Genomic DNA, 24451 nt, shown 5'->3' with positions numbered 1-24451 from the left:
GGCATTCTTTCTGAAAATAATAAGGTGTTCTCATGTCAGGGCAAAGACAGCAAAGCTGACAGTATTTGGAAAGCCGAAGGAGTGATGCCTCTTTTTAAGAATAGGACTGTTTTGGCCCTGCGGGAGCTTTTGAGTATGCGTGTTCAAGTGTTCACACACTTACAACCTGCACTGCTTCTCCACGCTATGTACAGACCATAGCCTTACAGTGCTGACAGCAGACAGCTGCTTTGCCTTACATACAGCGGAATGCTTATGTGTTAGACTCTCAGTTTTTGAGCGCTGATTAGTTACTTCAACTTTCATTTAAATGTCTTAGTGTCCCCTGATTAGAACATTATAACCTGGGGTGCTGGCTAACAGGAAAGCAAGAAATAAGAACTACGTGTAAATGTAAAATAAATAGGAATTCAGACTTCATTCTTTGGTTAATTTGTTTATCTAGCCTGGCCGATTCCATCTTACTGGCAGTCTCTGTCTTCTCTAAATGGAATAGCTTGTAGAGGGAGACATATGGAACAGTCTTCCTCTCACCACGGTGATTTCCGTGTCATTTTCTTGAGTTCGATTTCAATCTTGTTATCAGGAAATTCTCAACATCTACCCTCTTGGGCAAATAAACTTTTAAGTCAGATGTTTTCTTAGAAGCATACTTTATGTTAATATTAGTTTGGGTACATGTTGGCGTTGTTTAGAAACCTTTGTTGAATCCTTTAATGATTTGGTTTTGCAATACTTATTACATACAGCCAAGCAAGTTACCATTTTCATCAGCACCTATACTACGTATCTATGTGAAATGGAAAATATTGTTTCATTTGAGACTCCCCTCAGTATATTTTATGCAAAATCCAAACTCAAATGATAACTTCTGGGTTCTCATCTCTGTCCATCCTACCAAGTATGTAGATCTGTTTATTGATCCACTTTCAGGGAAGTAACCTGTGTGGAATCTCTATATTCCCCCAAACAAATTTCCAGATTTCTGAAGGAACATCAACTGGCAGTAAGCGTATTGTTAACTAACATTGAGTTTTATTTATTTTCTTATGGCCTTTTACACTGTTTTACTATGTGTCAGTATTTTCCTTCATTTTAGAAATCTGTAAACATTGTACTTGCTTTCATTTTGACCTTTCTTCTTATAGATTTTGACATTAAGTAAAAAAGATACGTACTTACCATTACCTACTTTAATACATGTATTTTTTTAAACTAAGCTCATATTTTAATTCTGTGTATGACTCACTTCTTCATTTGAACATCATTTATTCATTTACTCAATATTTATTTAAACGAACTTTGAGCACAGTGAATAGACGCTTTTGGGAGCTGAATGAGTAAGTGATGGTGAATCTCAAGGGCTTCACAGAGAAATAGGGGAGACAGACAGGTATATCAATAATTACCACAGAAGAATTTTTATTGAAGACTCATCATAAACAAGCAGGACAGGATACAGGGGCTCAGGAGAGAGATAATAACTTTGGGCATGAAGAGTCAAGGTGATGAGATGTAATTGGAAAGGTAGGATAGAGCCAAATTGTCTGAAGGGTATTTTGTAGTTAGGGTTGCATGCTAACCTTTGAACCTATGGTTCAGAGGGTACCTTCAAGCAAAGATGTTACATGATCAAAGTATTGTGTTTAGGAAGAGACAGGGAGAAATACAGACTGAAATGTGAAGAGACTGGTATAAATGGGGAGAACACTCAGGAGATTGTTTGAATAGTCCAAGAGAGAAATGATGAAGGATCCTTTAACCAAGACTGTGGTAATGGAGTTGGAAAGCTCAGCAGTATTTCTCAGGTACAGTCTGGGAGATTTAGGAACAATTGGATGTGCTGGATAATGGATACTAAGAGTTATTACTGTTCTCCACTCTCTCTTTCTCTTACTCTTAAAAACTTCCTTGTCATATTCTCTCTTCAGCTTTAAGGAGCTGCATGTAGAGAGTTGTTTGAGGAGAAGACAGCTTACTAAACCTTACTGAGTCTCACTTATTTAGAGAGAAGTAGGGCATCCCTGGACTATTGAATAGTGCTACCAGATCAGCTTCTGTTTGGTTCAGCTTAGTGTATTATGGTTTGAACTCCATTATTAATTAGACTTTCAGGGAAAGCGATCAAGCAATTGATCTTCTCACCAAACTTTGCCCCAAAGTTAGGAACTTCTAGAGAATCTCTGTGTTCATAAATCAGGGATCATTCCATTTCCTCCATGGTGTACCCTTCCCTATTTGGAAAAAAATATTATCTCTTTGTCAGTTTTGGATCAATGTTTTATACAGAAAACCAAACCACACCCATTGCCATTGAGTCAGTTCCGACTCATGGCGACCTCATGTGTTACTGAGTAGAACTGTTCCATAGGGTTTTCTTGGCTGTAATTGTTACAGAAGCAGATCTCCAGGCCTTTCTTTCGCAGCACCACTAGGTGGGTTCGAACTATCAACCTTTAGGTTAGTAAAGTGCAAACCATTTGCACCAAAGGAGGTCATAAGAAGTCACACATAGTTTGGGAAATTATACAGAAGCACTAAAGAATTTTTTTTGCCTTTGAAGTGTTGCTTAGATTGAATCAAGGCTCTCTGTTTCCATGGGAACCACCCCAGCCTAGGCTCTTATTTTCTCACATTTTGTTTACTGCAAAAGCTTCTGACTTGTCTGTCTACCTTCAGTCTCTTAAGCTTTCTGCTTAATCTTTCTAAAATATTGTCTTCATCATATTACCCACTGCCTGTTATCCAGCCTAAGATCTTCCTTCTAGCATTCCATTTTAATAATAACCTGGCTACGCCTTACTATCTAATGTAGTCTCAAATGGATACATTATTACCCCCAGCCATGTGAGCTCCACATGGACGTAATTGTCCCGATCTGTGTGTCTTGTCTCTGCTGTGGAATCTATAATGCTGTTGAGAGTAGGGACCACATTATATGTATTCCATTTAGCTTGAAGCACAGCTCTGGGCAAATCTTATATACACAGAGAATTGAATGTTTCCTCTTTCCCTTTGTACACTCTGTCCTGGGTTCATTTATTCCTCCTGTCCCTGCTTGGTCTAAGAGCTGTTTCTGGTTGTTTTATGTTGTTAATTTCCTTGTCTGTCCTAAAGTAGTTGACAGTTTTGTAGCATGTGTTATCTAAAACTCACAGAACATTTTAAACACCAATATTATGATGTCTTTATTTTTAAATATAGAATCCTCTCTCTTCTTTGGCAGAGACCACAGTGACTCAGCTGCTTGCATGTCTAAAATGGTCTCTGCATTTTGATGTGGCTGGTCTTTATGATAGTTATAGCTCAATAATAGCCTTTTTTGGAAGCATAACATTTGGGATTAATCATAGCATTTTTAAGGACTCACCACAGTTAACCAGATAGAACAATTTAGTTGGAGTATTCTCTGTTTCTTTACTGTGTGTAGCTTGCGTTCAGGAGGGAATAATCAACTTGACATTCATGAGGGTATAGCCTAAGATACTCTTAAATTTTCTAATTCTTTAATTTAACCACTATGATGTTTTTTGCTTAGATTTCTTATTTACAAAAGTGAGATAAAATAACTGCCTCGTCATATAAACTTGCAAGAGCTGAGAAGAACAAGGCCTTGTGTACCGGACTTACTATTTACTATGTGGGAGTAACTTAATATATTCCTCAGCAGACCTGCAAATGACTGTGTTGCAGCCCTGTGGGGCCTCTCAGAGAGACCAAAAAAGAATAAATACTAAATCTACAAATGCTAAAGGGTCACTTTAGTTGACTCTTGATTGCTAAAGAAAAGTTGGGTTCAAAAAACCATATAAAATTAAATCTTCTAAAGTCTGAATGAATGAATGGAAGAGGTTGAGACAAGAATATTATTTTGTGTTTATGTTTCTCTCTAATATCCTTGTGAATAAAGGTTTTTTGTTTTTTTTCCCCCTCAAAGCTTTTTCTCCTAAGAGGCCCTTGTTACTCTCAACTGGCCCAGGTCACTCTCTGTATTACAAAACCAAAACCAAACCCAGTGCCGTCGAGTCGATTCTGACTCATAGCGACCCTATAGGACAGAGTAGAACTGCCCCATAGAGTTTCCAAGGAGCCCCTGGCGGATTAAATGCCTCCCCTCACAGATTTGCCTTTCTTTGTGTGTGTTTTTTCCATTTTCTTTATCTCATATTTTAAAGATCTATTAAAAATTGGAGAAAATAAGTGTGGGTGTGATTTCTCTCTCCTAATTTTTTTTTTTATGAGGAGCACTGGTGGCACAGTAGTTAAGTGCTCGACTGCAAACTGAAATGACAGTAGCTTGCACCAAAGTAGTTGTCTTAGTTATCTAGTGCTGTTGTAACGGAACTACCGCAAGTGGGTGGCTTTAACAAAGAAAAATGTATTTTCTCACAATCTGGTAGGCTAGAAGTTCAAATTTAGGGCATCAGCTCCAGGGGAGGGCTTTCTCTCTGTTGGCTCTGGAGGAAGGTCCTTCTCATCAGTCTTCTCTTGGTCTGGGCGCTTTTGCGTGCAGGAACCCTGGGTCCAAAGGACGTGCTCTGCTCCCAGGCCTGCTTTCTTGGTGATATGAGGTCCTGGTCTCTTTGCTCACTTCTGTCTTTTATATCTCAAAAGAGATTGTCTCAAGACATAATCCAATCTTGTAGATTGAGTCCTGCCTTGCTAACACAACTGCCTTCTATCCCACTTCATTTGCATCATAGAGGTAGGATTTATAACACATTGGAAAATCACATCAGATGACAAAATGTTGGACAACCACACAATACTGGGAATCATGGCCTAGGCAAACTGATACAAATATTTTGGAGGGACACAATTCAATCCATGACAGTAGTGGCAGTAGAGGTAGAAAAAAAGGGTAGATTTAAGATACATTTTGGAGATAGGACTGACATGACTTGTAGTTGTATTTGGACGCTAAGGAAAAGTGAGAAATCAAAGATTTGTAAAGATGGGTCAAACTAATTTTGCAAAACACACATAAATCATTTATTTAAGCCATGGTTTTTTTAAGCAGTGATTTTTAATACAGCATATTACAGGGATGCAATGAGATAGTGCATGCAAGTGGGTACCACAATGTCTAGTGCACAACAGGCACTTGTTAAATTTTTCTTCTTGCCCCATCTCAACACCCTTCAGTTAGAAATTTATATTCTCACTTTATTATTTATTTTGTGTCACCAAATTTCAAGCAAATGATTAGAAAGCCTGTCAGTGAGTATTATATGAGGTCAGTCATTTATCATATTTTAGAAACTATTTTCTGAGCTCCTTCTATATGTAGTCACTGTGATGGATGCTGGGAACATACTGGTGAGTGAACTGTATTCAATGCATACCCTCAAGTAGTTTACTGTGATAAGACATATCATTTCACTCACAATATGAGTATGCAAACAATCATAAATTACACCTGGGATTGTTAAGAAGACCAAGAAATACTATAAGAATATCTATTCTTGACTTTCATATTTTCCCTAGATGACCTTATTCATTCTCGTATTTCATCTTGCATTTGCACAACAATGATGTCTAAACCCATTCCTGGGTCCAGATTTATACTTCACATGACCTATGGAACATCTTCAACAGATTGCTAACAGCGTTTATATTTCATCTTTTCCTGACCCCAAGGTTTTCCTTTATTACCACCTTTCAGTTTATATCTTTACTATTGACCCAGTTTATACAGCTAGAAATGTCACAGATGTAACAGTAGCAGTTTCATGAGATGTCTGTTATTAATCTCATTTTCCCCATGAGAACTGAGGCTCAGAGAGGTTAACTTTCCTGAAGTCACACAGCTACTGGATATCAGATCTTAGATTTAAGCCCAGGGTCTCTCTGACATCTCAGCTTGTGTTATTTCCATGACAACATTTTGAAGGACTGTTAACATTTTAAAACAAAAAATAATCAAGAAGAACTCTTCAGAAAGAGTGAAGAGTATTTTAAAAGGCTCAGAAATATTAAAGCACCGATATCTCTAATCAGAGAAATGTTAATCTATCCCTCTGGTGTTCTCTGGTGGAGAACAAGCATATTTTATCCATGTTGATTGCTGAACCATTTCAGGAAACATTTATGAGGTAGCTACTGTGTGTCAAGTAACTGCCTCTGCTAGGCTTTTAGGACAGAAAGAAGGATAATACATGGTGGGTCTCTCTGATGGCCGTGGCAAGAGAAAGAGACCTAAGTTGATTTCAGTATTGATCATGTAAGTACAAGGCTGCAAGTGCTTTGAGAGAGAGAGTGCCAGGTGGGAAGGGCAAACAGCAGGGCCACATACCCCAATCCTAGGAATTGAGGAGTAGTTCCTGCAGAAGGTAGTATCTGAGAGTTGAGTATTAATAGGTAGGTGAATTAGAGGGGAAGCATAATTCAAGAAAAGGGGAATGCATGAACAAAGACTTGGAGGCATGAAATTGTCTAGTTCAGGTAACTTCAAGTACTTGTGTATTACATGCTATAAAGCATAAGGGTACACATACCCAGCAATGAGGTTGAAAAGGAAGAAATGTTGGAGATCCTGGTGTGTCGTACTAAGGAGCTTGATTTATATCTTTGAGAGGCTGGGCAAAATGCAACATCATCACTGAGAGATTGGGCTCTGGGCCAGATTATAGGGGTCCCAAGCAGCTCTACTGCTTAGTAGCTGAGTGACCTTTAGGAAGTTATTTCAACTTCTGTGTACCTCCATTTCTTTCCTCATCTGTAAAATGGGTATTATAATAATAAAGTACTTACTTCATAAGGTTGTTTCAAGGATTAAATGCATTAATAAAACTCTTATAACAGATCTGACACATCCTAAATACTCATTGAATGAATGCTGGCTGTCATGACTACGAAGCGCTCTTGATGAGTTTTAAGCAAGTGAAATACAAAATCACATTTATATTTTATATATAGCCTTCATTTGACAGTGTGGATAATGGATTTGAAGGAAGCAGGACAGAGGCAAGTCCATTTCCTAACTGGTTGTAATAATCTAGGCAAGACATAATGAGGTCCTTAACCAAGACAGTAGATATGGAAAGAAGGGGAAAAATTCAAGGGATTCTGTCATAGAATTTATAACCCATCATGCATCCATCCATCCACCCATCCAGTGCTTCCTGTGTGCCAGGCCCCTTTGTCAGACATGGGGAACACAGTGATAAGTGATAGCCAATTCTTTCCCTTAGCAGGGAAAAGAAAAGTTATTAGTGTTTTTAATGTAATGCTAGAATAGATTATTGGTCTAAGAAGCCCAGGCTAGCTATTAATCAATAGGGAAATTGGCATGCATTTTAGAAGAGATGACTATTAAGCTAATAAAATATAGGTCTATATTTTATTTTTATATGTGTGTGAAAATTTAGTCAAACACACATCCATTCAACAATTTCTACATGTACAATTCATTGACATTGGTTACATTCTTCTCATTGTGTCATTATTCTTGCTGTCTTTCCAAATTATTTCACCACCATTGATTTATACTCACTGCCCTGTAAACTTCTCATCTTTGCTTTAGAGTTACTGTTTTCAATTTGATCTCATATATATAATTTTTTTAAAGAGCGCAGTGCTGAAGGCAAACATTGAGCTAAGCTTTTTGGTTTAAAGATAACTTCAGGGGATAGTTTCAGTTCAAGGTTTAAAGATTATCTTAGTGCAACAGATTCAGGAGTTCTTCTAGTCTCAGTGGGTCCAGGAAATCTGTGTTCCGTAAGAATTTGGGATTTTGTTCCACATTTCCCCCCTTTTGATCAGGGTCCAGCTATTGAATCCTTGCTAAAATTGTTCAGTAATGGTAGCTGTGGGCACCATGCAATTCTTCTGATCTCCTGGCAAAGGAAGCAGTAGTTCATGGAGGTAATTAGATCTATTGTCCAGTTCCTCCTCTGATTCCTAGATCGCCTTCTTCATCTTTTGCTCCAGGTGAATAGAGACCAATTAATTGTTGTATCTTAAATGGCCTCTTGCAAGCTTTCAAGACCGTAGGCACTACTCAGTGAACTAGGAGGTAGAACAGAGACTCTAAAGACAGTATTAGGCCAACTGACTGGATAGACCCACAAAAGCATGACCCTAAGCCTTCAAACCAAGTACGCTAATTCTAAGAGGTGTTTGGTTGAACCTAAGAAGTGTCACCACGAAACCTGGTGGCATAGTGTTTAAGGGCTATGGCTGCTACCCAAAAGCTCGGCAGTTTAAATCCACCAGGCGCTCCTTGGAAACCCTATGGGGCAGTTCTACCCTGTCCTATATAAAAAGTCCTATATAGTCGCCGTGAATCAGAATTGATAATAGCGGGTTTGATTTTTTTGGTTTAAGTAGTATCAGCAGCTCCTAAGTAGTATCAGCAGCTGCTCCTTTGCTGTACAATTTTATATAACACAACATTGACCTTTTTCTGGTGTACAGCTTAGTAATATCAGTTACATTAGTCAAGTTGTAAAAACATTACCCTTAATTAATGACAATTTTCCCAGTACCACAGACAAAAACTCATTACTTCCCAAAGAATGGTTCTCCCCCACCCACCCCACTTATAACCATTGATCTCTGTGCTTTTACCTATTCTTACCATTTCATATAAGTGAGATCATACAGTTTCTGTCCTTTTGTGATTAGCTAGTTTCACTCAGCATAGTGTCTTCGAGGTTTATCTGTGTTTCAACATGGCCAGTTGACTGAATAGACCCACTAAACCTTCAAACCAAGGAAACTAATCCCAAGAGGTGTAGTATCAGCAGCTGCCCCTTTTTTTATTGTTGTTGTATAGTTATATACAACATACATTAGGACTTCATTTTTCTTTATGGCTGAGTAGTATTCCATTTTGTATATGTACCACATTTTGTTTACCCATTCATCTGTTGATAGACGCTTTGGTTGTTTCCACATTTTTTGATGTTATCATTGCCATTCTGATAGGAGTAGGTGATATCTCATAGTGGTTTTGATTTGCATATCTCTAATGGCTAATGGGAAACCCTGGTGACATAGTGGTTAAGTGCTATGGCTGCTAACCAAAGGGTTGGCAGTTCGAATCCACCAGATGCTCCTTGGAAACTCTATGGGGACGTTCTACTCTGTCCTATAGGGTCTCTATGAGTTGGAATTGACTCAACGGCACTGGGTTTGGGTTTGGTTAATGGCTGATGACACTGAACATCTTTATATAGTATTTTTAAAGAGACAAATTAAACATGCAGCCGGTTGGGACCAACCCCTTAAAGGAATAGACAAAGGAGTCCCTAAAAGAATAAGGGGAGTTTACCCGGCAGATAAGTATGAGGGGATTTCTAGGCATGAGAACCAGCATATGAAAAGGCACAGCAGGGGAAGTAGGTTGATGCGTTCGGGAAATTGTACATGATCACATGATCATCTCTATGGCTTCAGAAAAATCATTTGATAAAATCCAACACCCTTTCTTGATGAATACCTAAAGAAGATTGGAATAGAAAGGAAATTCCTCAGTATGAGTCGGGGCATATATGAAAAGCCGACAGCCAACAGTATGCTTAATAGAGAAAGACTGAGAGCTTTCCCCTTGAAATTCAGAATGAGACAAGGGTGCCTGCTCTCACCACTTCTATTCAATATTGTGTTAGAAGTCCTAACTAGAACAATAAGACAAGAAAAAGAAAATGTATCCAGATTGGAAAAGAAGAAGTAAAATTATCTCCATTCACAGATGATATGATCCCATATATAGAAATCCCAAAAGGTCCACAAGAAAATGTCTAGGGCTAATAGAGGAATTTAGCAAAGTTGCAGGATATAAGGTCAACCAACAAAAATTAGTTGGGTTTCTATATACCAGCAATGAGAAATCTGAAAGGGAAATTAGGGAAACAATTCCATTTACAATAGCATCAAAGAGAATAAAATATCTAGGAATAAATCTAACCAGGGACGTGAGGGACTTATACAATAAAAACTATAAAACAGTGCTGAAAGAGATTAAAGAAGACTTAAATAAATGGAAAAATGTTCCATGTTCATGGATTGGAAAACTTAATATTGTTTAAGACGTCAATACTACTGAAAACAATGTATAGATTCAACACAATCCTTATCAAAATTCCAACAGCCTTCATTATAAAAAAAAATAGAAAAATCAATCCTCAACTTTATATGGAATGGCAAGAAGCCCCAAATAGCTAAAGAAATGTTGAAAGAGAAGAACAAGTAGGAGAACTCACATTTCTTGATTTTAAAACATACTAGGTAGCCACAGTAATCAAAACACCCTGGTACTGGTATAACAGTAGACACGTAGACCAGTGGAATAGAATTGAGAGCCCAGAAATAAACACACACATCTGTGGTCAACTGATTTTTGACAAGGGTGCTAAGTCCATTCAATGGGAAAAGAAGAGTATGTTCAATAAATAGTGCTGGAAAAACTGGATTTCCACATGTAGAAAAATCAAACAAGATCCATGCCTCACACCACATACAAAAACAAATTCAAAATAGATTAAGGACCTAAACATGCAAATTAAAACCATAAAATTCTTAGAAGAAAAAGCGGGGGCAACATTGTCTGGCCTTGCTTTTAATACTGGATTGTCTAATATAATTGTAAAAGCACAAGCAGCAAAAGACTAAATAAATGGGATCTCATAAAACCTAAAAACTTTTTGTTCATTAAACGACTTTACCAAAAAAGTGAAAAGACAAGCTACTGACTAGGAAAATATCTTTGGAAACCATATATCTCACAAGATTCTAATACCAAAATATATATAAAACTTCAACAACAACAGAAAGACAAATAGCTCAGTCATAAAATGGGCAGAGGACTTGAATAGACATTTCATTAAAGAGGACATTCAAATCACCACCAAACACATGAAAAGATGCTCAGCCTCATTAGCCATCAGAGAGGTGCAAATCAAAACCACAATTCCACTCCCACTAGGATGGCTAAGATAAATAAATAACTAAATAAATAAATAAATGTTGGTGAGGATGTGGGGAAATTGAAACCCTTATCCATTGCTGGTGGGAATGCAAAATTGTATAGCCATTTTGGAAAACAGTGTGGCAAAAAACTAAAAATAGAACTACCACATGAGTCAACAATTTCACTCCTAGGTGTGGGAATGGAAAAGACTTGAAAGCAGAGACTCAAAAAGAGACTTGTACACCAGAGTTCATTGCAGCACCCTTCACAATAACCAAAAGGTGGAAACAACCTAAATGCCCATCAATAGATGAATGGATAAACAAAATGTGGTACACACATATAATAGAATATTACTCAACCAGCAGAAGAAATGAAGTCCTAATATGTTCTGCAATGTGGATGAAGCTGAAAGAAATTATGCTGATGGAAATAAGTCAATCACAAAAGGGCAAATATTGTATGACCTCACTTATTGTCATGGATTGAATTGTGTCCCCTCAAAAGATCTTTCAACTTGGCTAGGTCATGATTCCCAGTATTGTATGATTGTCCACCATTTGTCATCTGATGTGATTTTCTGCGATTTTCCTATGTGTTTTATATCCTATCAATGTGATGTTAATGAGATGGGCTAGCAGCAGTTATGTTGATGAGATCTACATGATTAGACAGTGCCTCAAGCGAATCTCTTTTGAGATATAAAAGAGAAGCATCAAGGCAAGGTCATGGAAGCTCCATAGACACATCCAAACTCCATGAGGGACAAAATTGCTGGGCTGACGCTGTGGGGACTGTGATCTCGGGAAACATCTAGCTCAATTGGCATAACGTAGTTTACAAAGAAAATGTTCTACATTCCACTTTGGTGAGTAGCATCTGGGGCCTCAAAAGCCTGTGATCGGCCACCTAAGATACTGCACTGGTCTCAGCCCTTCGGGAGCAGGGAAGAATGAAGAAAACTAAACATATAAGGAAAAAATTAGTCCAGTGGACTAATGGACCACATCTACCACAGCCTCCACCAGACTGATCCCAGTACAGCTAGATGGTGCCTGGCTTCCACTATCGACCTCTCTGACAGAGTTCACAATAGAGGGTCCTGGACAGAGCTGGAGAAAAATATAGGACAAAATTCTAACTCACAAAAGAAGACCAGACTTACTGGCCTGACAAAGGCTAGAGAAGCCCTGAGAGTATGGCCCCTGGACACCCTTTCAGCTCAGTAATGAAGTCAGTCCCAAGGTTCACTCTTAAGCTGAAGATTAGACAGGCTCATAAAACGAGACTAAAGGGAACAACAGCCCAAGGGCAAGGACTAGAAGGCAGGAGGGGAGAGGAAAGCTGGTAATGGGGAACCCAAGGTGGAGAAGGGAGAGTGTTGGCATGTCCTGGGGTTGTTAACCAATGTCATAAAACGATATCTGTACTGTTTAATAAGAAACTAGTTCTGTAAACCTTTATCTAAAGTACAAAAAAAAAGAATATCGCTAGTTCAGCTAAATGCTCACACGAACTACAATGTAATAGTCTTTAAAAAAAAAAAAAAAGGAGAGAGGGAGAGAAGCCAGCAGAGAGACATGGGAGCCTCATATCACCAAGAAAGAAACTCAGGAGTGTGAGTCCTTTGGACCCAGGGTCCCTGCACTGAGAAGCTCCTAGTCCAGGGGAAGATTGATGACAAGGACCTTTCATCCAGAGCTGACAGCCTTCCCCTGGAGCTGATGCCCTGAATTTGGACTTCTAGCCTACTAGACTGCAAGAGAATAAACTTCTGTTTGTTGAAGCCATTCACTTGTGGTGTTTGTTATAGCAGCACGAGATGACCAAGACAGTCTTTGCTATGAGACTAGAAGAACTAGACAATGCTTAGCTACTAAGCATTTTGATCAAGGATTCTATAGCAGAATTCTGATCAAAAGGGGGAAAATATAGAACAGAATTTCAGATTCTCATGGGCTCCAGACATCCTGGATCCATGAAAGTTAGATGAACCCCTGAAACTATTGCCCTGAGATAATTTTTTTTTTTTTAACTGTGCAATAAGAGAAAGTTTTCAGAGCAAGTGAGCTTCTCATTTGATGGTTTATATATAAAGTATTGCGTAACATTTGTACCATTCCCTGCATAGTGTCTGCCATTGCCCCATTTCTGTCCTGGGTTCCCAGTTTCCTTTCATCCTGATTGCTACCCCTTCCTGGCTTCTCATCTTTGATTTTGGGCAAATACTGCCCTTTCAATCTCATACAAGAGATTGTTCTAAGAAACACGTTCCTCTGGGGTGGCATTTACTTTATGGGACTGTATTTGGGGTGACTGAATAGTAGCCTCCAATAATGGCTTCTGTTCCAGTTCAAAAGGGTGTTTTAGGGCCATAGTCCTGCCAGTTCCTCCAGTCTATATCAGACCAGTAAGTCTGATCTTTTTTGTGAATTTGAATTTTTATTCTGCAGCTTTCATCCTTCTTTGTCTGGGACCACCTTGAGATAACCTTTAAACCTTAAACCAAAAATAACCTCTGAAATCTTCTTAAAACCAAGTAATAATTGAGCTTAACTAGTATAAAAAATTGTCTTCCTTGAGCATTATGCTCTTTTAAGAACTATCTACATGGGATCTAAGTGACAGCAGCAACTCAGAAGATTAGATAGGACCCTTAGGGGGAAGTGAATTTATGTTAATGAGAGGAACAACTCAGAAAAGGAGGGTGAGAATGGTTTACACAAATCAAAGAATGTAATCAGTGTCACTGAATTGTACATGCAGAAACTATCGAATTGGTGTATGTTTTCTGTGTATAGTCTCGGCAACAACAAAATAAAATTGAAAAAAGTACATGATTTGCTAAGAGTGGAGCTCAGGGACATGTTAGTTTTAAAGATGTCAGAAGAGAATATATAAAAGGCATGCAAGGCTGTATCATGGAAGAACTTGCCTGTGCTTCCAAGGAGTTTGAACTTTATAGGGACTAGGAAGCCACTGAAGAATTTTAAGCAACGGCATAATATGATCAGATTTGTATTTTAGAAAACTCTCTCTGGGAGCCATGAGGAAAATAAACTGGAAGGGAGGAAAACAGGAGAATATAGTAGTGGTCCAGATAAAAGATGAGATCGGGGCTTAGCTGAAAGGATGGGAGTAAAGAAGAGGGGACAATTTTGAGAGATGGTGAGGGAGTTGAATCGAAGTAGTCCTGATTGATGGATTGAATGTGGAGGGAGGTAAAAAGCAAATTCCAGGATGATTCCCAGGTGGTGGTTGGGGTAATTGGGTAGATGAGGGCACCTTAGACAGGATAGGAAATGCAAGAGGAACAGCTGTATTAGGGAAGATATGGTGACATTGAACATGTTGAGATTAAGTTACATGAGAGCCTGTGTATATCCAGTAAGCCAGTGGATATTTGGGTTGGGAGTCCTGGAGAGATGGCCGAGCTCATGATGGGCTATTTGATAGTAATAAAAAAAAAAGAAGGGTGTGGATAAGATCACCCAGAGTGCAGATGCTGCTCCTTGAGCATAAATTTTTGTTTTGTTTTTGTTGTTTTTTTCAGAACCCAAGACACATTAGTCTCTTATTATATTCATAATGATGTGTCTATGTAAACCCTGTTATTTCCACTGGACTAACTTAATTACCCTCTAGAATCTAGCCTGTTTAATTCTACTTCCTTCATTATTTTAAATAACTCGAATTAGATTTAAAACACTTACATACCAGATGTGTGGTTGTCCAAAAAGTATAGTTGCAGTATGAGAAATTTCCTGCCTGCTCTTCCTGCGAGTTAGTGTTTACTAGCTACATGACTTTGAGCAAGTCACTTAACTTTCCTAAGCCTCTGAGGCCTCCTGTATGAAATGAATAATGGCACTAAAGACTTCGCATTGTTCTTGACCCTGATAAACAGTAAATAAATGGTAATTGTTTTTATGCATAGAATCCCTGGGTGGTACAAATGGTTATTAGTGCATTTGGCTGCTAACCGAAAGGTTGGCAGTTCGAGTCTGTCCAGAGGTGCACTGAAAGAAAAGTCTGGCGATCTACTTCTGAAAAATCAGCCATTGAAAACCCGATGGAGTACTGTTCTACTCTGACCACACATGGGGTCGCTATGAGTTGGAATAAACTCCACAGCAACTGGTTTTATTGTTATGCATAATTTAAATCACTTCAATGTTTATCAAGAGTCTGTGATGTCCAAGTTGTTCTGTTAATCCCTGTTTGGGACAGATGTATGAGTTATGTAAAGGGGCACAACAAGCATGAAAGACCATTATATGCTTGTTACTGCCATCATGCAAGACAGGCTGTGGCAGTACTGAGTGTGGACTCTTATGAGGTCACAGGGGGCAGATCACCTCCAGCAGAAATAGGGGAAAATCATTGCTGCTCTCACCATTGTGCCACCACTGAAGGTCTACTGAATCCATTTAAAGTTGTGAGCGAGTGAGAGAAAGAGACTATGTGCATGCATGTGTGTGTGCATGTGTGTGATGTTACGGCTGTATAGCCTGTTACTGTCTTTATTTCAGAACTTGGACTTGGCCATTCAAAAAAATGAATGTTCCTATCCTGACATACTCATTTTGTGGAAGAAACTTCACTTGCTAATACATGGGCTGACCCATATAACTCCTGCACTGAAAGTATTATTTTTCACAATGACAGCTGTTAAACTACACCTAGCATTCTATGAAACATGAAGATGCCAGAGATTGCAAATTTAATAGAGAATGGGAGATGGGACATAGGAAAAAGGTAGAAGCAAGTTACATCTTATCAAGATGAGTACCCATTAAGGCGTTGCTGTCGAGTCAATTCCAACTCATAACGACTCTATAGGAGAGAGTAGAACTGCCCCATAAGGTTTCCAAGGAGAGGCTGATGGATTCAAACTGCCGACCTTTTGGTTAGCAGCCATAGCTCTTAACCACTATGCCACCAGGGCTCCAAGATAAGTACAGCATCTCATTATTTTTAGCAAACACACACACATACACATAAAAATAAAAATTAAAAAATGCTGATTTAGCTTGAGAGGATCAGGGAATAGTCTAGATTTTATATGCCATAATTTTAATCTGATCAATTAAAAAAAAACTGGCCTTTGATAACATATGCTTATGCCTTCTGCTTAAGCCTGAAAATAAATATTAGCTATATATACACTGCCTAGGGAAGGGGATAAATAGCTTAGATAGCATTCCATTTTCAAGCCTGAGTCACTAACATGGCTTCAAGAAAGCTGCTTTTATGTAGACATTGTGACTGAGCTGCCAAGGATGTAGCTCCTCAAACTGATGGAAGAAGAGAGTGCTTATCAGTTAAAAACTGAGAAGACAGGTGTGCTTTATTGTCATAAGTATATATTTAGAAGTGAATGTTCTCAAGGCAGGCTTTGAGTGCCCCTTCTCAGCTTAGATTCAACTTAGAATCTTACATACCAGATGGCAGGCACAGGCTTCAGACCAATTCCGTAGGGGATAAAATGAAGTATGGTCTTCCTAATAAGATAGTTTTTGTTTGTTTAAATGAGCTTGCATTAATTGACAGATAGAAAGCTACAGTGCAGGAAATGCCAGGTTCTCTGCTGTGCAGCCTGGCTTCCTGACTTTGACTTGGACAAATTTTATGATGGTGAGCAAGTCACTTATCTGCTGCCTCAGTCTTTCCATCAATAGGATGAACGTGTCAGACTTCAATATTTCCTAGGGCCTAATAACATCTCATTATTTTATTATTCTGCTATCGTATCTAGAGAATCCTTTTCAGACTGTGTAACACTTTACTGAAGGGCATTGTCCAAACAAGTGTGTCTGTGGGACAGCAGGCAGGATTGTGAATAGTCTAGAATGGCCCAGAAACTAACTCATGGGAGGTCCACTTAGCAGCAGGGTTAGTAAGCTTGGACAAAAAAGGAAATTAAGGCAGTCTTTATATTTAATTGATATCATGTGGTTATCCAAAAAGTATAGTTGCAGCAGGAACACGTGGCGTTGTGTTGGGCTGAATCAAGACTTGAATGGCAGAGAGAACAGGAGTTGTACAGCTGGTTACGGTGTCAAGATACTGGTACTACTCACAATGTTATTTGTATTTCACCTGTTTGTTGAATATTAGAAGCTTGCCAAATTATTGAGGGCTCATCTTTAAAAAGTAAAGACTACCAGACCAAAAACAGATACCTACAGAAGTAAGTGTTTTGCTATCTTACCTCTCCTAGTTAAGAGCATGTGTGGGTCCTTGAATACTCACTATTAATGTGTCTGAGTCTTAAGAATGAACCATAGAAGAGTTAGGTCTCACAGGAAAGTCTTTTATCAGTGTTTGGCTAACTCTCTTTCTAATATTAATATATTCACAGTCCTTTCTGTCTTTCCAAGCCCTAAACCATATTAGCACAATGCATTTTACACATGCTGTCCTTTCCTACATGACTTCATAAAAAGAATGAAGGACACAACTTGTTATTAAGCATCCACCATGTGCTAGGCTCTTTGAGAGACTCCTTTATATGCATTAATTTACAGTATTATATTTTCAGAGCAACTTGGCTTAAGTAACTTACCCTGTCATACAGCCAGGAAGTGTGGCTAAAAGGTGATGTAATATGTAATGCCCTGTTTTTGATATTAGAGATATATTGAATTCTCATTATTCTTTGGGTCCAGGTCAGTCCTACTAAAATAAATGTACTTGTATGGAGATCCACTGTGGACAGCAAAGACACAGGGCGTGTTGCTCCTTTTTTAGTGTTCATTACATTCTGCTTTATGTTTGTGTTTGGATACCTCACTGATTATAAGCTCCTGCAGGGTGGAAAATGTCACCTTTTTTTTACCTTTGTAAACCCTGAAGTAAGTACCGGGCATGTTTCTTTGCACTCAGTGTTCTTAATTACAGTTCCATGAATTAAATCAAATATGCTTTTCATTTTACAATGGAAATCTATTTATGTTCTGAACATGTCATTCCTGCTGTGACACAGTAGGGTGGTTCAGGATGAGGACCCTCAAGTGGGAGCTATGTGTGTACCACTGTCCACCTGCTTCCAGTGCTTGGCTTTTGGACCATTGTGTAGCCCCTTTTTCTTCTCCCTCACTCTTCCCCATTTGGTGATTGGTTCATATTTCCCATACTATCTTCAACTTGCTCTTGAACTTACCTTTCAGAATAATAATAATTTTTTAAAAATCTCTTTTATGGTAATATAACGAATTTGAGAAACCATGTATTACAAATTCATAAAAGCCTCTTTTCTATTAGTTTCATTTTTTATATTACTCTATAATTCAGTTTTTTCTCAAAACTGTGCTTTGATTTATTGCTGAGTGTGATCAGCAATAAATAAATGATTTGGGGACCAGGGAGGGAGAGAGGGAAATGCTGTCACGGAGATGAGTGACTATTCTTGAACTTCAGAAATCCCTAGAATCCACACTTCCATTTCACCCAGTGATGTTCTAGAAGAATTGTTTTACCTGTTATTGGATCAACAGCCTGTTCTCAAGAGACAGTCTGAAGTCAGGACCAGGGTTGAAAATTATGGAAATTTTGAAAGCAGGAACAACACATTTTTGAGGGGAAGTGTGATGGAGAGATTGGGAAAACCAAAAGACATGACTGCTTGTTTTTAGTGCCTTTTACACAGGATTTTGTTAAAGGTGTTTAAATATTAGAAATGTAACCTTGGTTTACTTATTAAAATGTCATTTTAATTATTATATTGAATGTATATAGTACATAGATTTTTAACTTTTTTTGTGGGCATCAGAGCCAAACAGTACAGATCCAGAATCTTTTGATTAACTTTTATTCCCTTGCACCGGAGTCACTCAGGGCAAGAAGGTCTTTGTTTCCATTTTGTATAAGAAATAACAAATGCTTCTGCTAGTGTTCTTTGAGGCCGAGTCAGTTGTATGGAAACATCTCTCCAATCCTTTAAAAAAGATGTATTTTAAAAAATCCTATAAGTAGTCAATGCCACAAAGGCACCTTATCTTTACGTGGCAGTGTTTTTCACACTTAGACAGCAGTAGCACACTCTTTTCAAATAAAATCTAATGCAGAGCTCCCTGTATAAGCAAGATAAAAAATGGAACTGTTGCTCGTGCGTGTTTGTGTATGTATGCTGCCCATACGCATGCACAGACACAGGGATTGGGTACAAAAGGCCCCAGATCTCTTCCTTACAAGTCTGCACCCCTTCCAGCCCAACCAACCCCCACCTTTTAACCAGATACCATTGAGTTGACTCTGACTGATGACGAACCCATGTGTGACATGGCTGAACCGTGCTCCATGGGGTTTTCAGTGGCTGAGTTTTTGGAAGTAGATAGCCAGATCTTTCTTCTGAGGTGCATCTGGGAGGACTTGAACTTCCAGCCTTTCAGTTAACAGCCAAATGCGTTAATGTTAACCATTTGCACTGCCCAAGGACTCAACCCCTACCCTAGGTGACCCATAATACATTTCCTCCAACATTCTAAGGATGAACCCTAGGATCACTTTACATTAAAGTCCTTTGTATAATTTTTAAAAATCATTTTTAGAAGAAATGAAAGACTTGGCAGCAATCTATAAAAATCTCATTTAAAATATTTTGCTAAAGAACACTTTAAAAATTTAAAAACAACAATTATTTTCCTGAGAGTTTAGAAAAAGAAGCCAAGCAATATTTTGTTATAGGCAGTATTATCTCCCTTTCTATTTATTTCCTTTTCTCCCCAATTCCGTAATTAATCAATTTTTTAATCAGGATCACAGAAATATGCCAATAAATGTGTTTATTATTTTGTAACTTGCATAGATTCGTAACTCTTATTTGTCAGATTAGGAAACCAACACTGAGAAGGAACTTGTTCTGGCCGTTTTAGCCCTGTTACTCTCTGTACAATGCTGCAACTTGCATGGGAAAACTGGTCTGGTATTTATGAGACCAACTGCAGAGCTGCAGAACCAAGATGCTGAATGTTGTTGTTAGGTGCCGTTGAGTTGGTTTGGACTCAGAGCAACCCTGTGTACAACAGAATGAAACCCTGCCTGGCCTGGTGCTATCCTCATGATCTTTGTTATGCTTGATCCCACTGTCGCAGGCGCCATGTCAGTCTGTCTCATTGATGGTCTTCCTCTTTTTCGCTAACCCTCTGTTTTACCAACCATGATATCCTTCTCCAGGGACTGGTCCCTCCTGATAACATATCCAAAGTATATGAGATGAAGTGTTGCCATTCTGGCTCTACTTATTCCGAGACAGATTTGTTCATTCTTTTGGCAGTGCGTGGTATATTCAGCATTCTTCGCCAACACCATAACTCAAAGGCATCAATTCTTCTGTCTTCCTTATTCATTGCCCAGCTTTCGCATGCATATGAGGCGATTGAAAGTACCATGGCTGTGTCAGGCGCACCAGGCGCACCTTAGTCCTTAAGGTAACATCTTTGCTTTTTAGCACTTTAAAGAGGTTTTTTGCAGCATATTTGCCCAATGCAATGCCTGGTTCAATTTCTTGACTGCTGACTATATATTAGTTAATTGTTAGGGTAAAGTTAAGAAACTGTTCTTAAAGGTGCTCTTGTCTTTCTGCCCTCATTTGGCTGTAGCAGATTATTCATATCAAAAATTAAAATAATACTTTTACACTAAGATTGCAAAATTTTAAAGTATGGGTAATTGTCAGTTATACTATGACTAGAAAAGGATTTAATTTGACCAAAGATTATCAGAACAATGTTTCGAACTATTAACTGAGTATTTATCAAGGTTTAAGGTGGCGCAGTGATTAAGAGCTCAGCTGCTAACCAAACAGTTGGCAGACTATGAGTCAGAGCCTACTCGACTGCAACAGGTTTGGTTTTGGTTTTTTTTTTTTTTTTTAATGGCATAATAGGAGCCCTGATGACACAGCAGTTAAAAGCTATGGCTGCTAACCAAAAGGTTGGCAGTTTGAATCCACCAGCTGCTCCTTGGAAACCCTATGAGACAGTTCTGCTCTGTCCTATAGGGTTGCTATGAGTCCAAATTGACTCATCAGCAAGGCTTTATGGTATAATAAAGGAGCCCTGGTGGTACAGTGGTTAAGCACTCAGCTGCTAACCAAAAGGTCAACAATTCGCACTCACCAACCGCTTTTTTGGAGAAAGATATGTCAGTCTGCTTCCATAAGGATTTACAGCCTTGGGAACCCTATGGGGCAGATCTACTCTGTCCTATAGGGTCCCTATGAATAGGAATCGACTCCACAGCAATGGGTTTGGTCTTTTTAATTTTATGGTATAATAAAAAGGTCCCTGGGTGGTACAAATGGTTTACATTGGGTGCCAACCAAAAGGTTCCTGGGTGGCTCAAGTGATTTGTGCTGAGCTATTAACCAAAAGGTTGAAAGTTTGAACCCACTCAGTAGCGCTATGGAAGAAAGGCCTGGCAACCTGCTTCTGTAAAGATTACAACCAAGAAAACCCTATGGAGCTTAGTTCTGCTCTGTAACACACAGGGTCGCCATGAGTTGGAATCAACTCGATGGCAACACTTTTTTTCTCTTATGGTATAAGAAAGTTATTAATTTATTACTATTTTTTTTAGAGTCTCAACTTTAGTAGTTCCTTAACTGTATACCCTTAATGTTATATTGTATGTTTTTATGTTTTATCAAACTGTATGACAACGTTCTTTTTATTTGTGGCCAGCCTTCACAACACATACTGGCATTGCAAAATGTCATTATTATTGCACAAATATTTCAACTTGAGGGTGTGTCATTTCTTGCATGCTCGGTCCTTGCTCTTCTGTCTACACTCCATCATTTTGCCCTAACACCTCTCCTCTGTGATTTCAGTAATCCGAAAAGGACTGGAGCACCCCGCTTTAAATTTACAGTATAAGATCAGACTTACCTGTTCTTTTATTAGAAAGCAGAATGAATAAAGGTCAGCCTTTTAGCTGGGAGGCTGTCTGATTTTTCTGTGAGCATCACATGTTAGGAGAAGCTAGTTCATCTGTCTGTGGGTTTAGGGTTCAACAGCATAAGCTGTCAGACTAACACTGATTGAAGGTGGACTGGGAGGGGGAAGCGCATCTGTCCAATGGCCCGCCATTGGCTTCTTATTACAGCATTCTCCCCCGAGACACACTCTGCATGCTCGTTCACCTACCTCCTCCTCCTCTTCCCTCCTCTTCCTTCCCTACCCCTTCATTACGGATTCACTGCGAGAGGCAGCAGCAGCAGTAGCAGCAGCAGCACTGCTTGTCACGAATCAAGGATTGCAATGAGCTCATCCTTTTCTCCTTGCAGCTTCACAACTGCCCCGGCTTCCTGGCTACAGCTACTGCTGTCGGCTCACGCTCACGCAGCACACACACACACAGGCACCCTCTCTCTCACACACACGCACAGCCCACTCTCACATGCTGTACCCTTTTAGACAGCTAGTCCGTTTTTACACATGTATCTGAACTCCTCTGCATCGCTCTTGGCCATTTTCTTGCATTTGATTGCTTTCACCGTTTTTTATTTAGATCAGCATTTGATTTCATTTTCATTTTTCCAGTCTACTTTGGGGCTCTTGCACAGTGGATGATTTAGCCAAAATGCTTTTCTCGGGGAGACATTAGCTGACAATTCCCACCACAGACCGGCTTGTGCGTCCTCCTGGGGAGACCTAAGCCTGGCTCCCCTCCCACCGCAGTTCCTAAAATTGTGGATAAGAGATCCAGCTTTCTCATTCTGGATACCTACTTACTGCTCATGGAAGAAGGGGTGCCCTGCCCAGCCCCAGCTGCTAAGCTCACACCTCCTGTCAAAAAGTCCCAGGACATGCACGACGAGAGGAGCAAGCTGGTGAATGAGTATGCGTGTCGAGTGTTGGAACTTCTGGGGATGGGGCATCGTCTGTTTGTGCCTCGGCTTCTGGCGGTGAGATTGTTTTTCATTGAACTTCATTTGTAGGCAATCTTCCACCCTGTTAGAATCCCTTGTATCCCTGGAAGAGGCTGGCAATCTCCTGTTTTCCTCTCCTTATCCCCACTCCACCGAGAAGGAAGTGTTGAGTGGCCACTGCTGTGGGGCTCTTTCCGAGCCTGGTCCACGCCACTCCTTAATTGGCTAGAGATCATGGCTCTTTTCTCAGAGCCTGGGTCACGTTAGTGGCATTATGTCTGTGGCAGCAGAAAAAATGGTTTTCTGGCTGGCTAGGCTCAGCGAAAAAGCTAAACGCCAAGTGCTTGATGTAAGCATTCTGTTAATTATGTCTCCAAAGGGTTAAATTTTACAATAGACATTATTGCCAGTTATCTGAACTACTTGTGGTTTGCTTTCTAACCCCTCCATTTGATTGCCAGTTTGATTGTTTTTTGGCAGGGAATTTTTCCCCCTGAAGATGGGGTTGAAAATTGTAGATTTCTCTCCTGGAATGATCCAACTGTGTATCATTGTAAAGCTCTTGGGTCTGTACTAGGAACCTGGGAGGTCTGGCTTGCTTGTTATTTGATTTCAGACTAAGAGAACAATCAGCCTTCCTTCTCCTACCAAGGGTTAAAATTAAGCACCCACAATCACTGGTGCAAGGTTTCCCGTTACTGATTTGAGAACTGTACCCAGCAACTGTTCCATAATATAATTAATTGGTCTGCAGTTCTTCTATACCATTATTTGATAATCGAACAAGAATAATTTAACTTTGTCTATTTTATACAATGGAGTTTCATACCATTCCAGACTGTTCTCTCATTATCCTCCTCTCACATTCTAGTCTTTTCAGTATAGTTTTTACTTGACTGGATTTAACTCTTTTTTCCCACGTATCCCCCTCCAGTACAGGTCATCTCTGTTTATGCTTGTCTCTACAATTACTAATTCAGTCTTCACTTAATTATTTGCATGCAAAAAAAAAATATATATATAGCTGCCTCTTTATAATAACAGATGTGTCAGGTAGCCACATATGTAACGGATTTCTCACCCTGAAGAAAGTCTGTTTATCACTGCAAGGTGAAGTTAGATGTACTAACCAGCATGCAGTTACTGGGGGTTATTTTCAAGAAATATTTTCCTTTGTCATTTATGGAGGAGATAGAAAGTGCCTAATACATATGTTTTAATGCCCACGTGAGGCCGTCAGTGCTCACCTTTATTTTTCTTTCCCTGAATCCCAATTTTTTTTTTTTTTCTAATAAAGGAGAAAACTGAAGACCCATGATTCTGTTAGAAAGGAGATCTTTCTCTAAAAAAAAAAAGGTAGAAAACAAGTATTTTATTTCAGGAGCTTTTTTGACACTAAGATGTGCGAAAACACAACATTTCAACAAATTCTCTGCACCTCTTTTAGGAAGAGGTTTGGCTTAATGTATTTCTGTATTCTTAAAGGCTACCCAACTTTGCGAATCAAGGGCTTCCACCAGTAACTTTACAGTAATCCGGTGGTGCTTCTCTTTGGCATTTATATTTTCAGTGTTTTAAAGAAAAATATGAATTGATAACTAAAAGTATCTCTTATGCTCAAATCCGCCTTAGGGATGAATTTAAACTGTCTCTAGTTTAAA

General features: G+C 39.1%; 1 protein-coding gene across 15 annotated transcripts in view; it reads left to right on the top strand.

The window, feature by feature from the left end:
* RABGAP1L (RAB GTPase activating protein 1 like) overlaps window positions 1-24451 on the top strand; it is a 785265-nt gene that overhangs the window by 594988 nt on the left and 165826 nt on the right. The window contains exon 1 of one of the 15 annotated variants that reach the window (XM_010590998.3): window positions 22197-22826. The exons of the other annotated variants lie outside the window; for them this stretch is intronic. Coding sequence (XP_010589300.1) covers window positions 22659-22826 — 168 coding nt within the window. The 5' untranslated portion in view covers window positions 22197-22658. Of the gene's footprint in view, window positions 1-22196; window positions 22827-24451 lie in introns of those variants that run through there. 15 annotated transcript variants of the gene reach the window in all.

The sequence above is a fragment of the Loxodonta africana genome, chromosome 25 (assembly GCF_030014295.1).
Source record: "Loxodonta africana isolate mLoxAfr1 chromosome 25, mLoxAfr1.hap2, whole genome shotgun sequence".
Taxonomy (NCBI): domain Eukaryota; kingdom Metazoa; phylum Chordata; class Mammalia; order Proboscidea; family Elephantidae; genus Loxodonta; species Loxodonta africana.
Note: the sequence above shows the minus strand (reverse complement) of the source record. Positions and strands in the feature narration are given on the sequence as shown.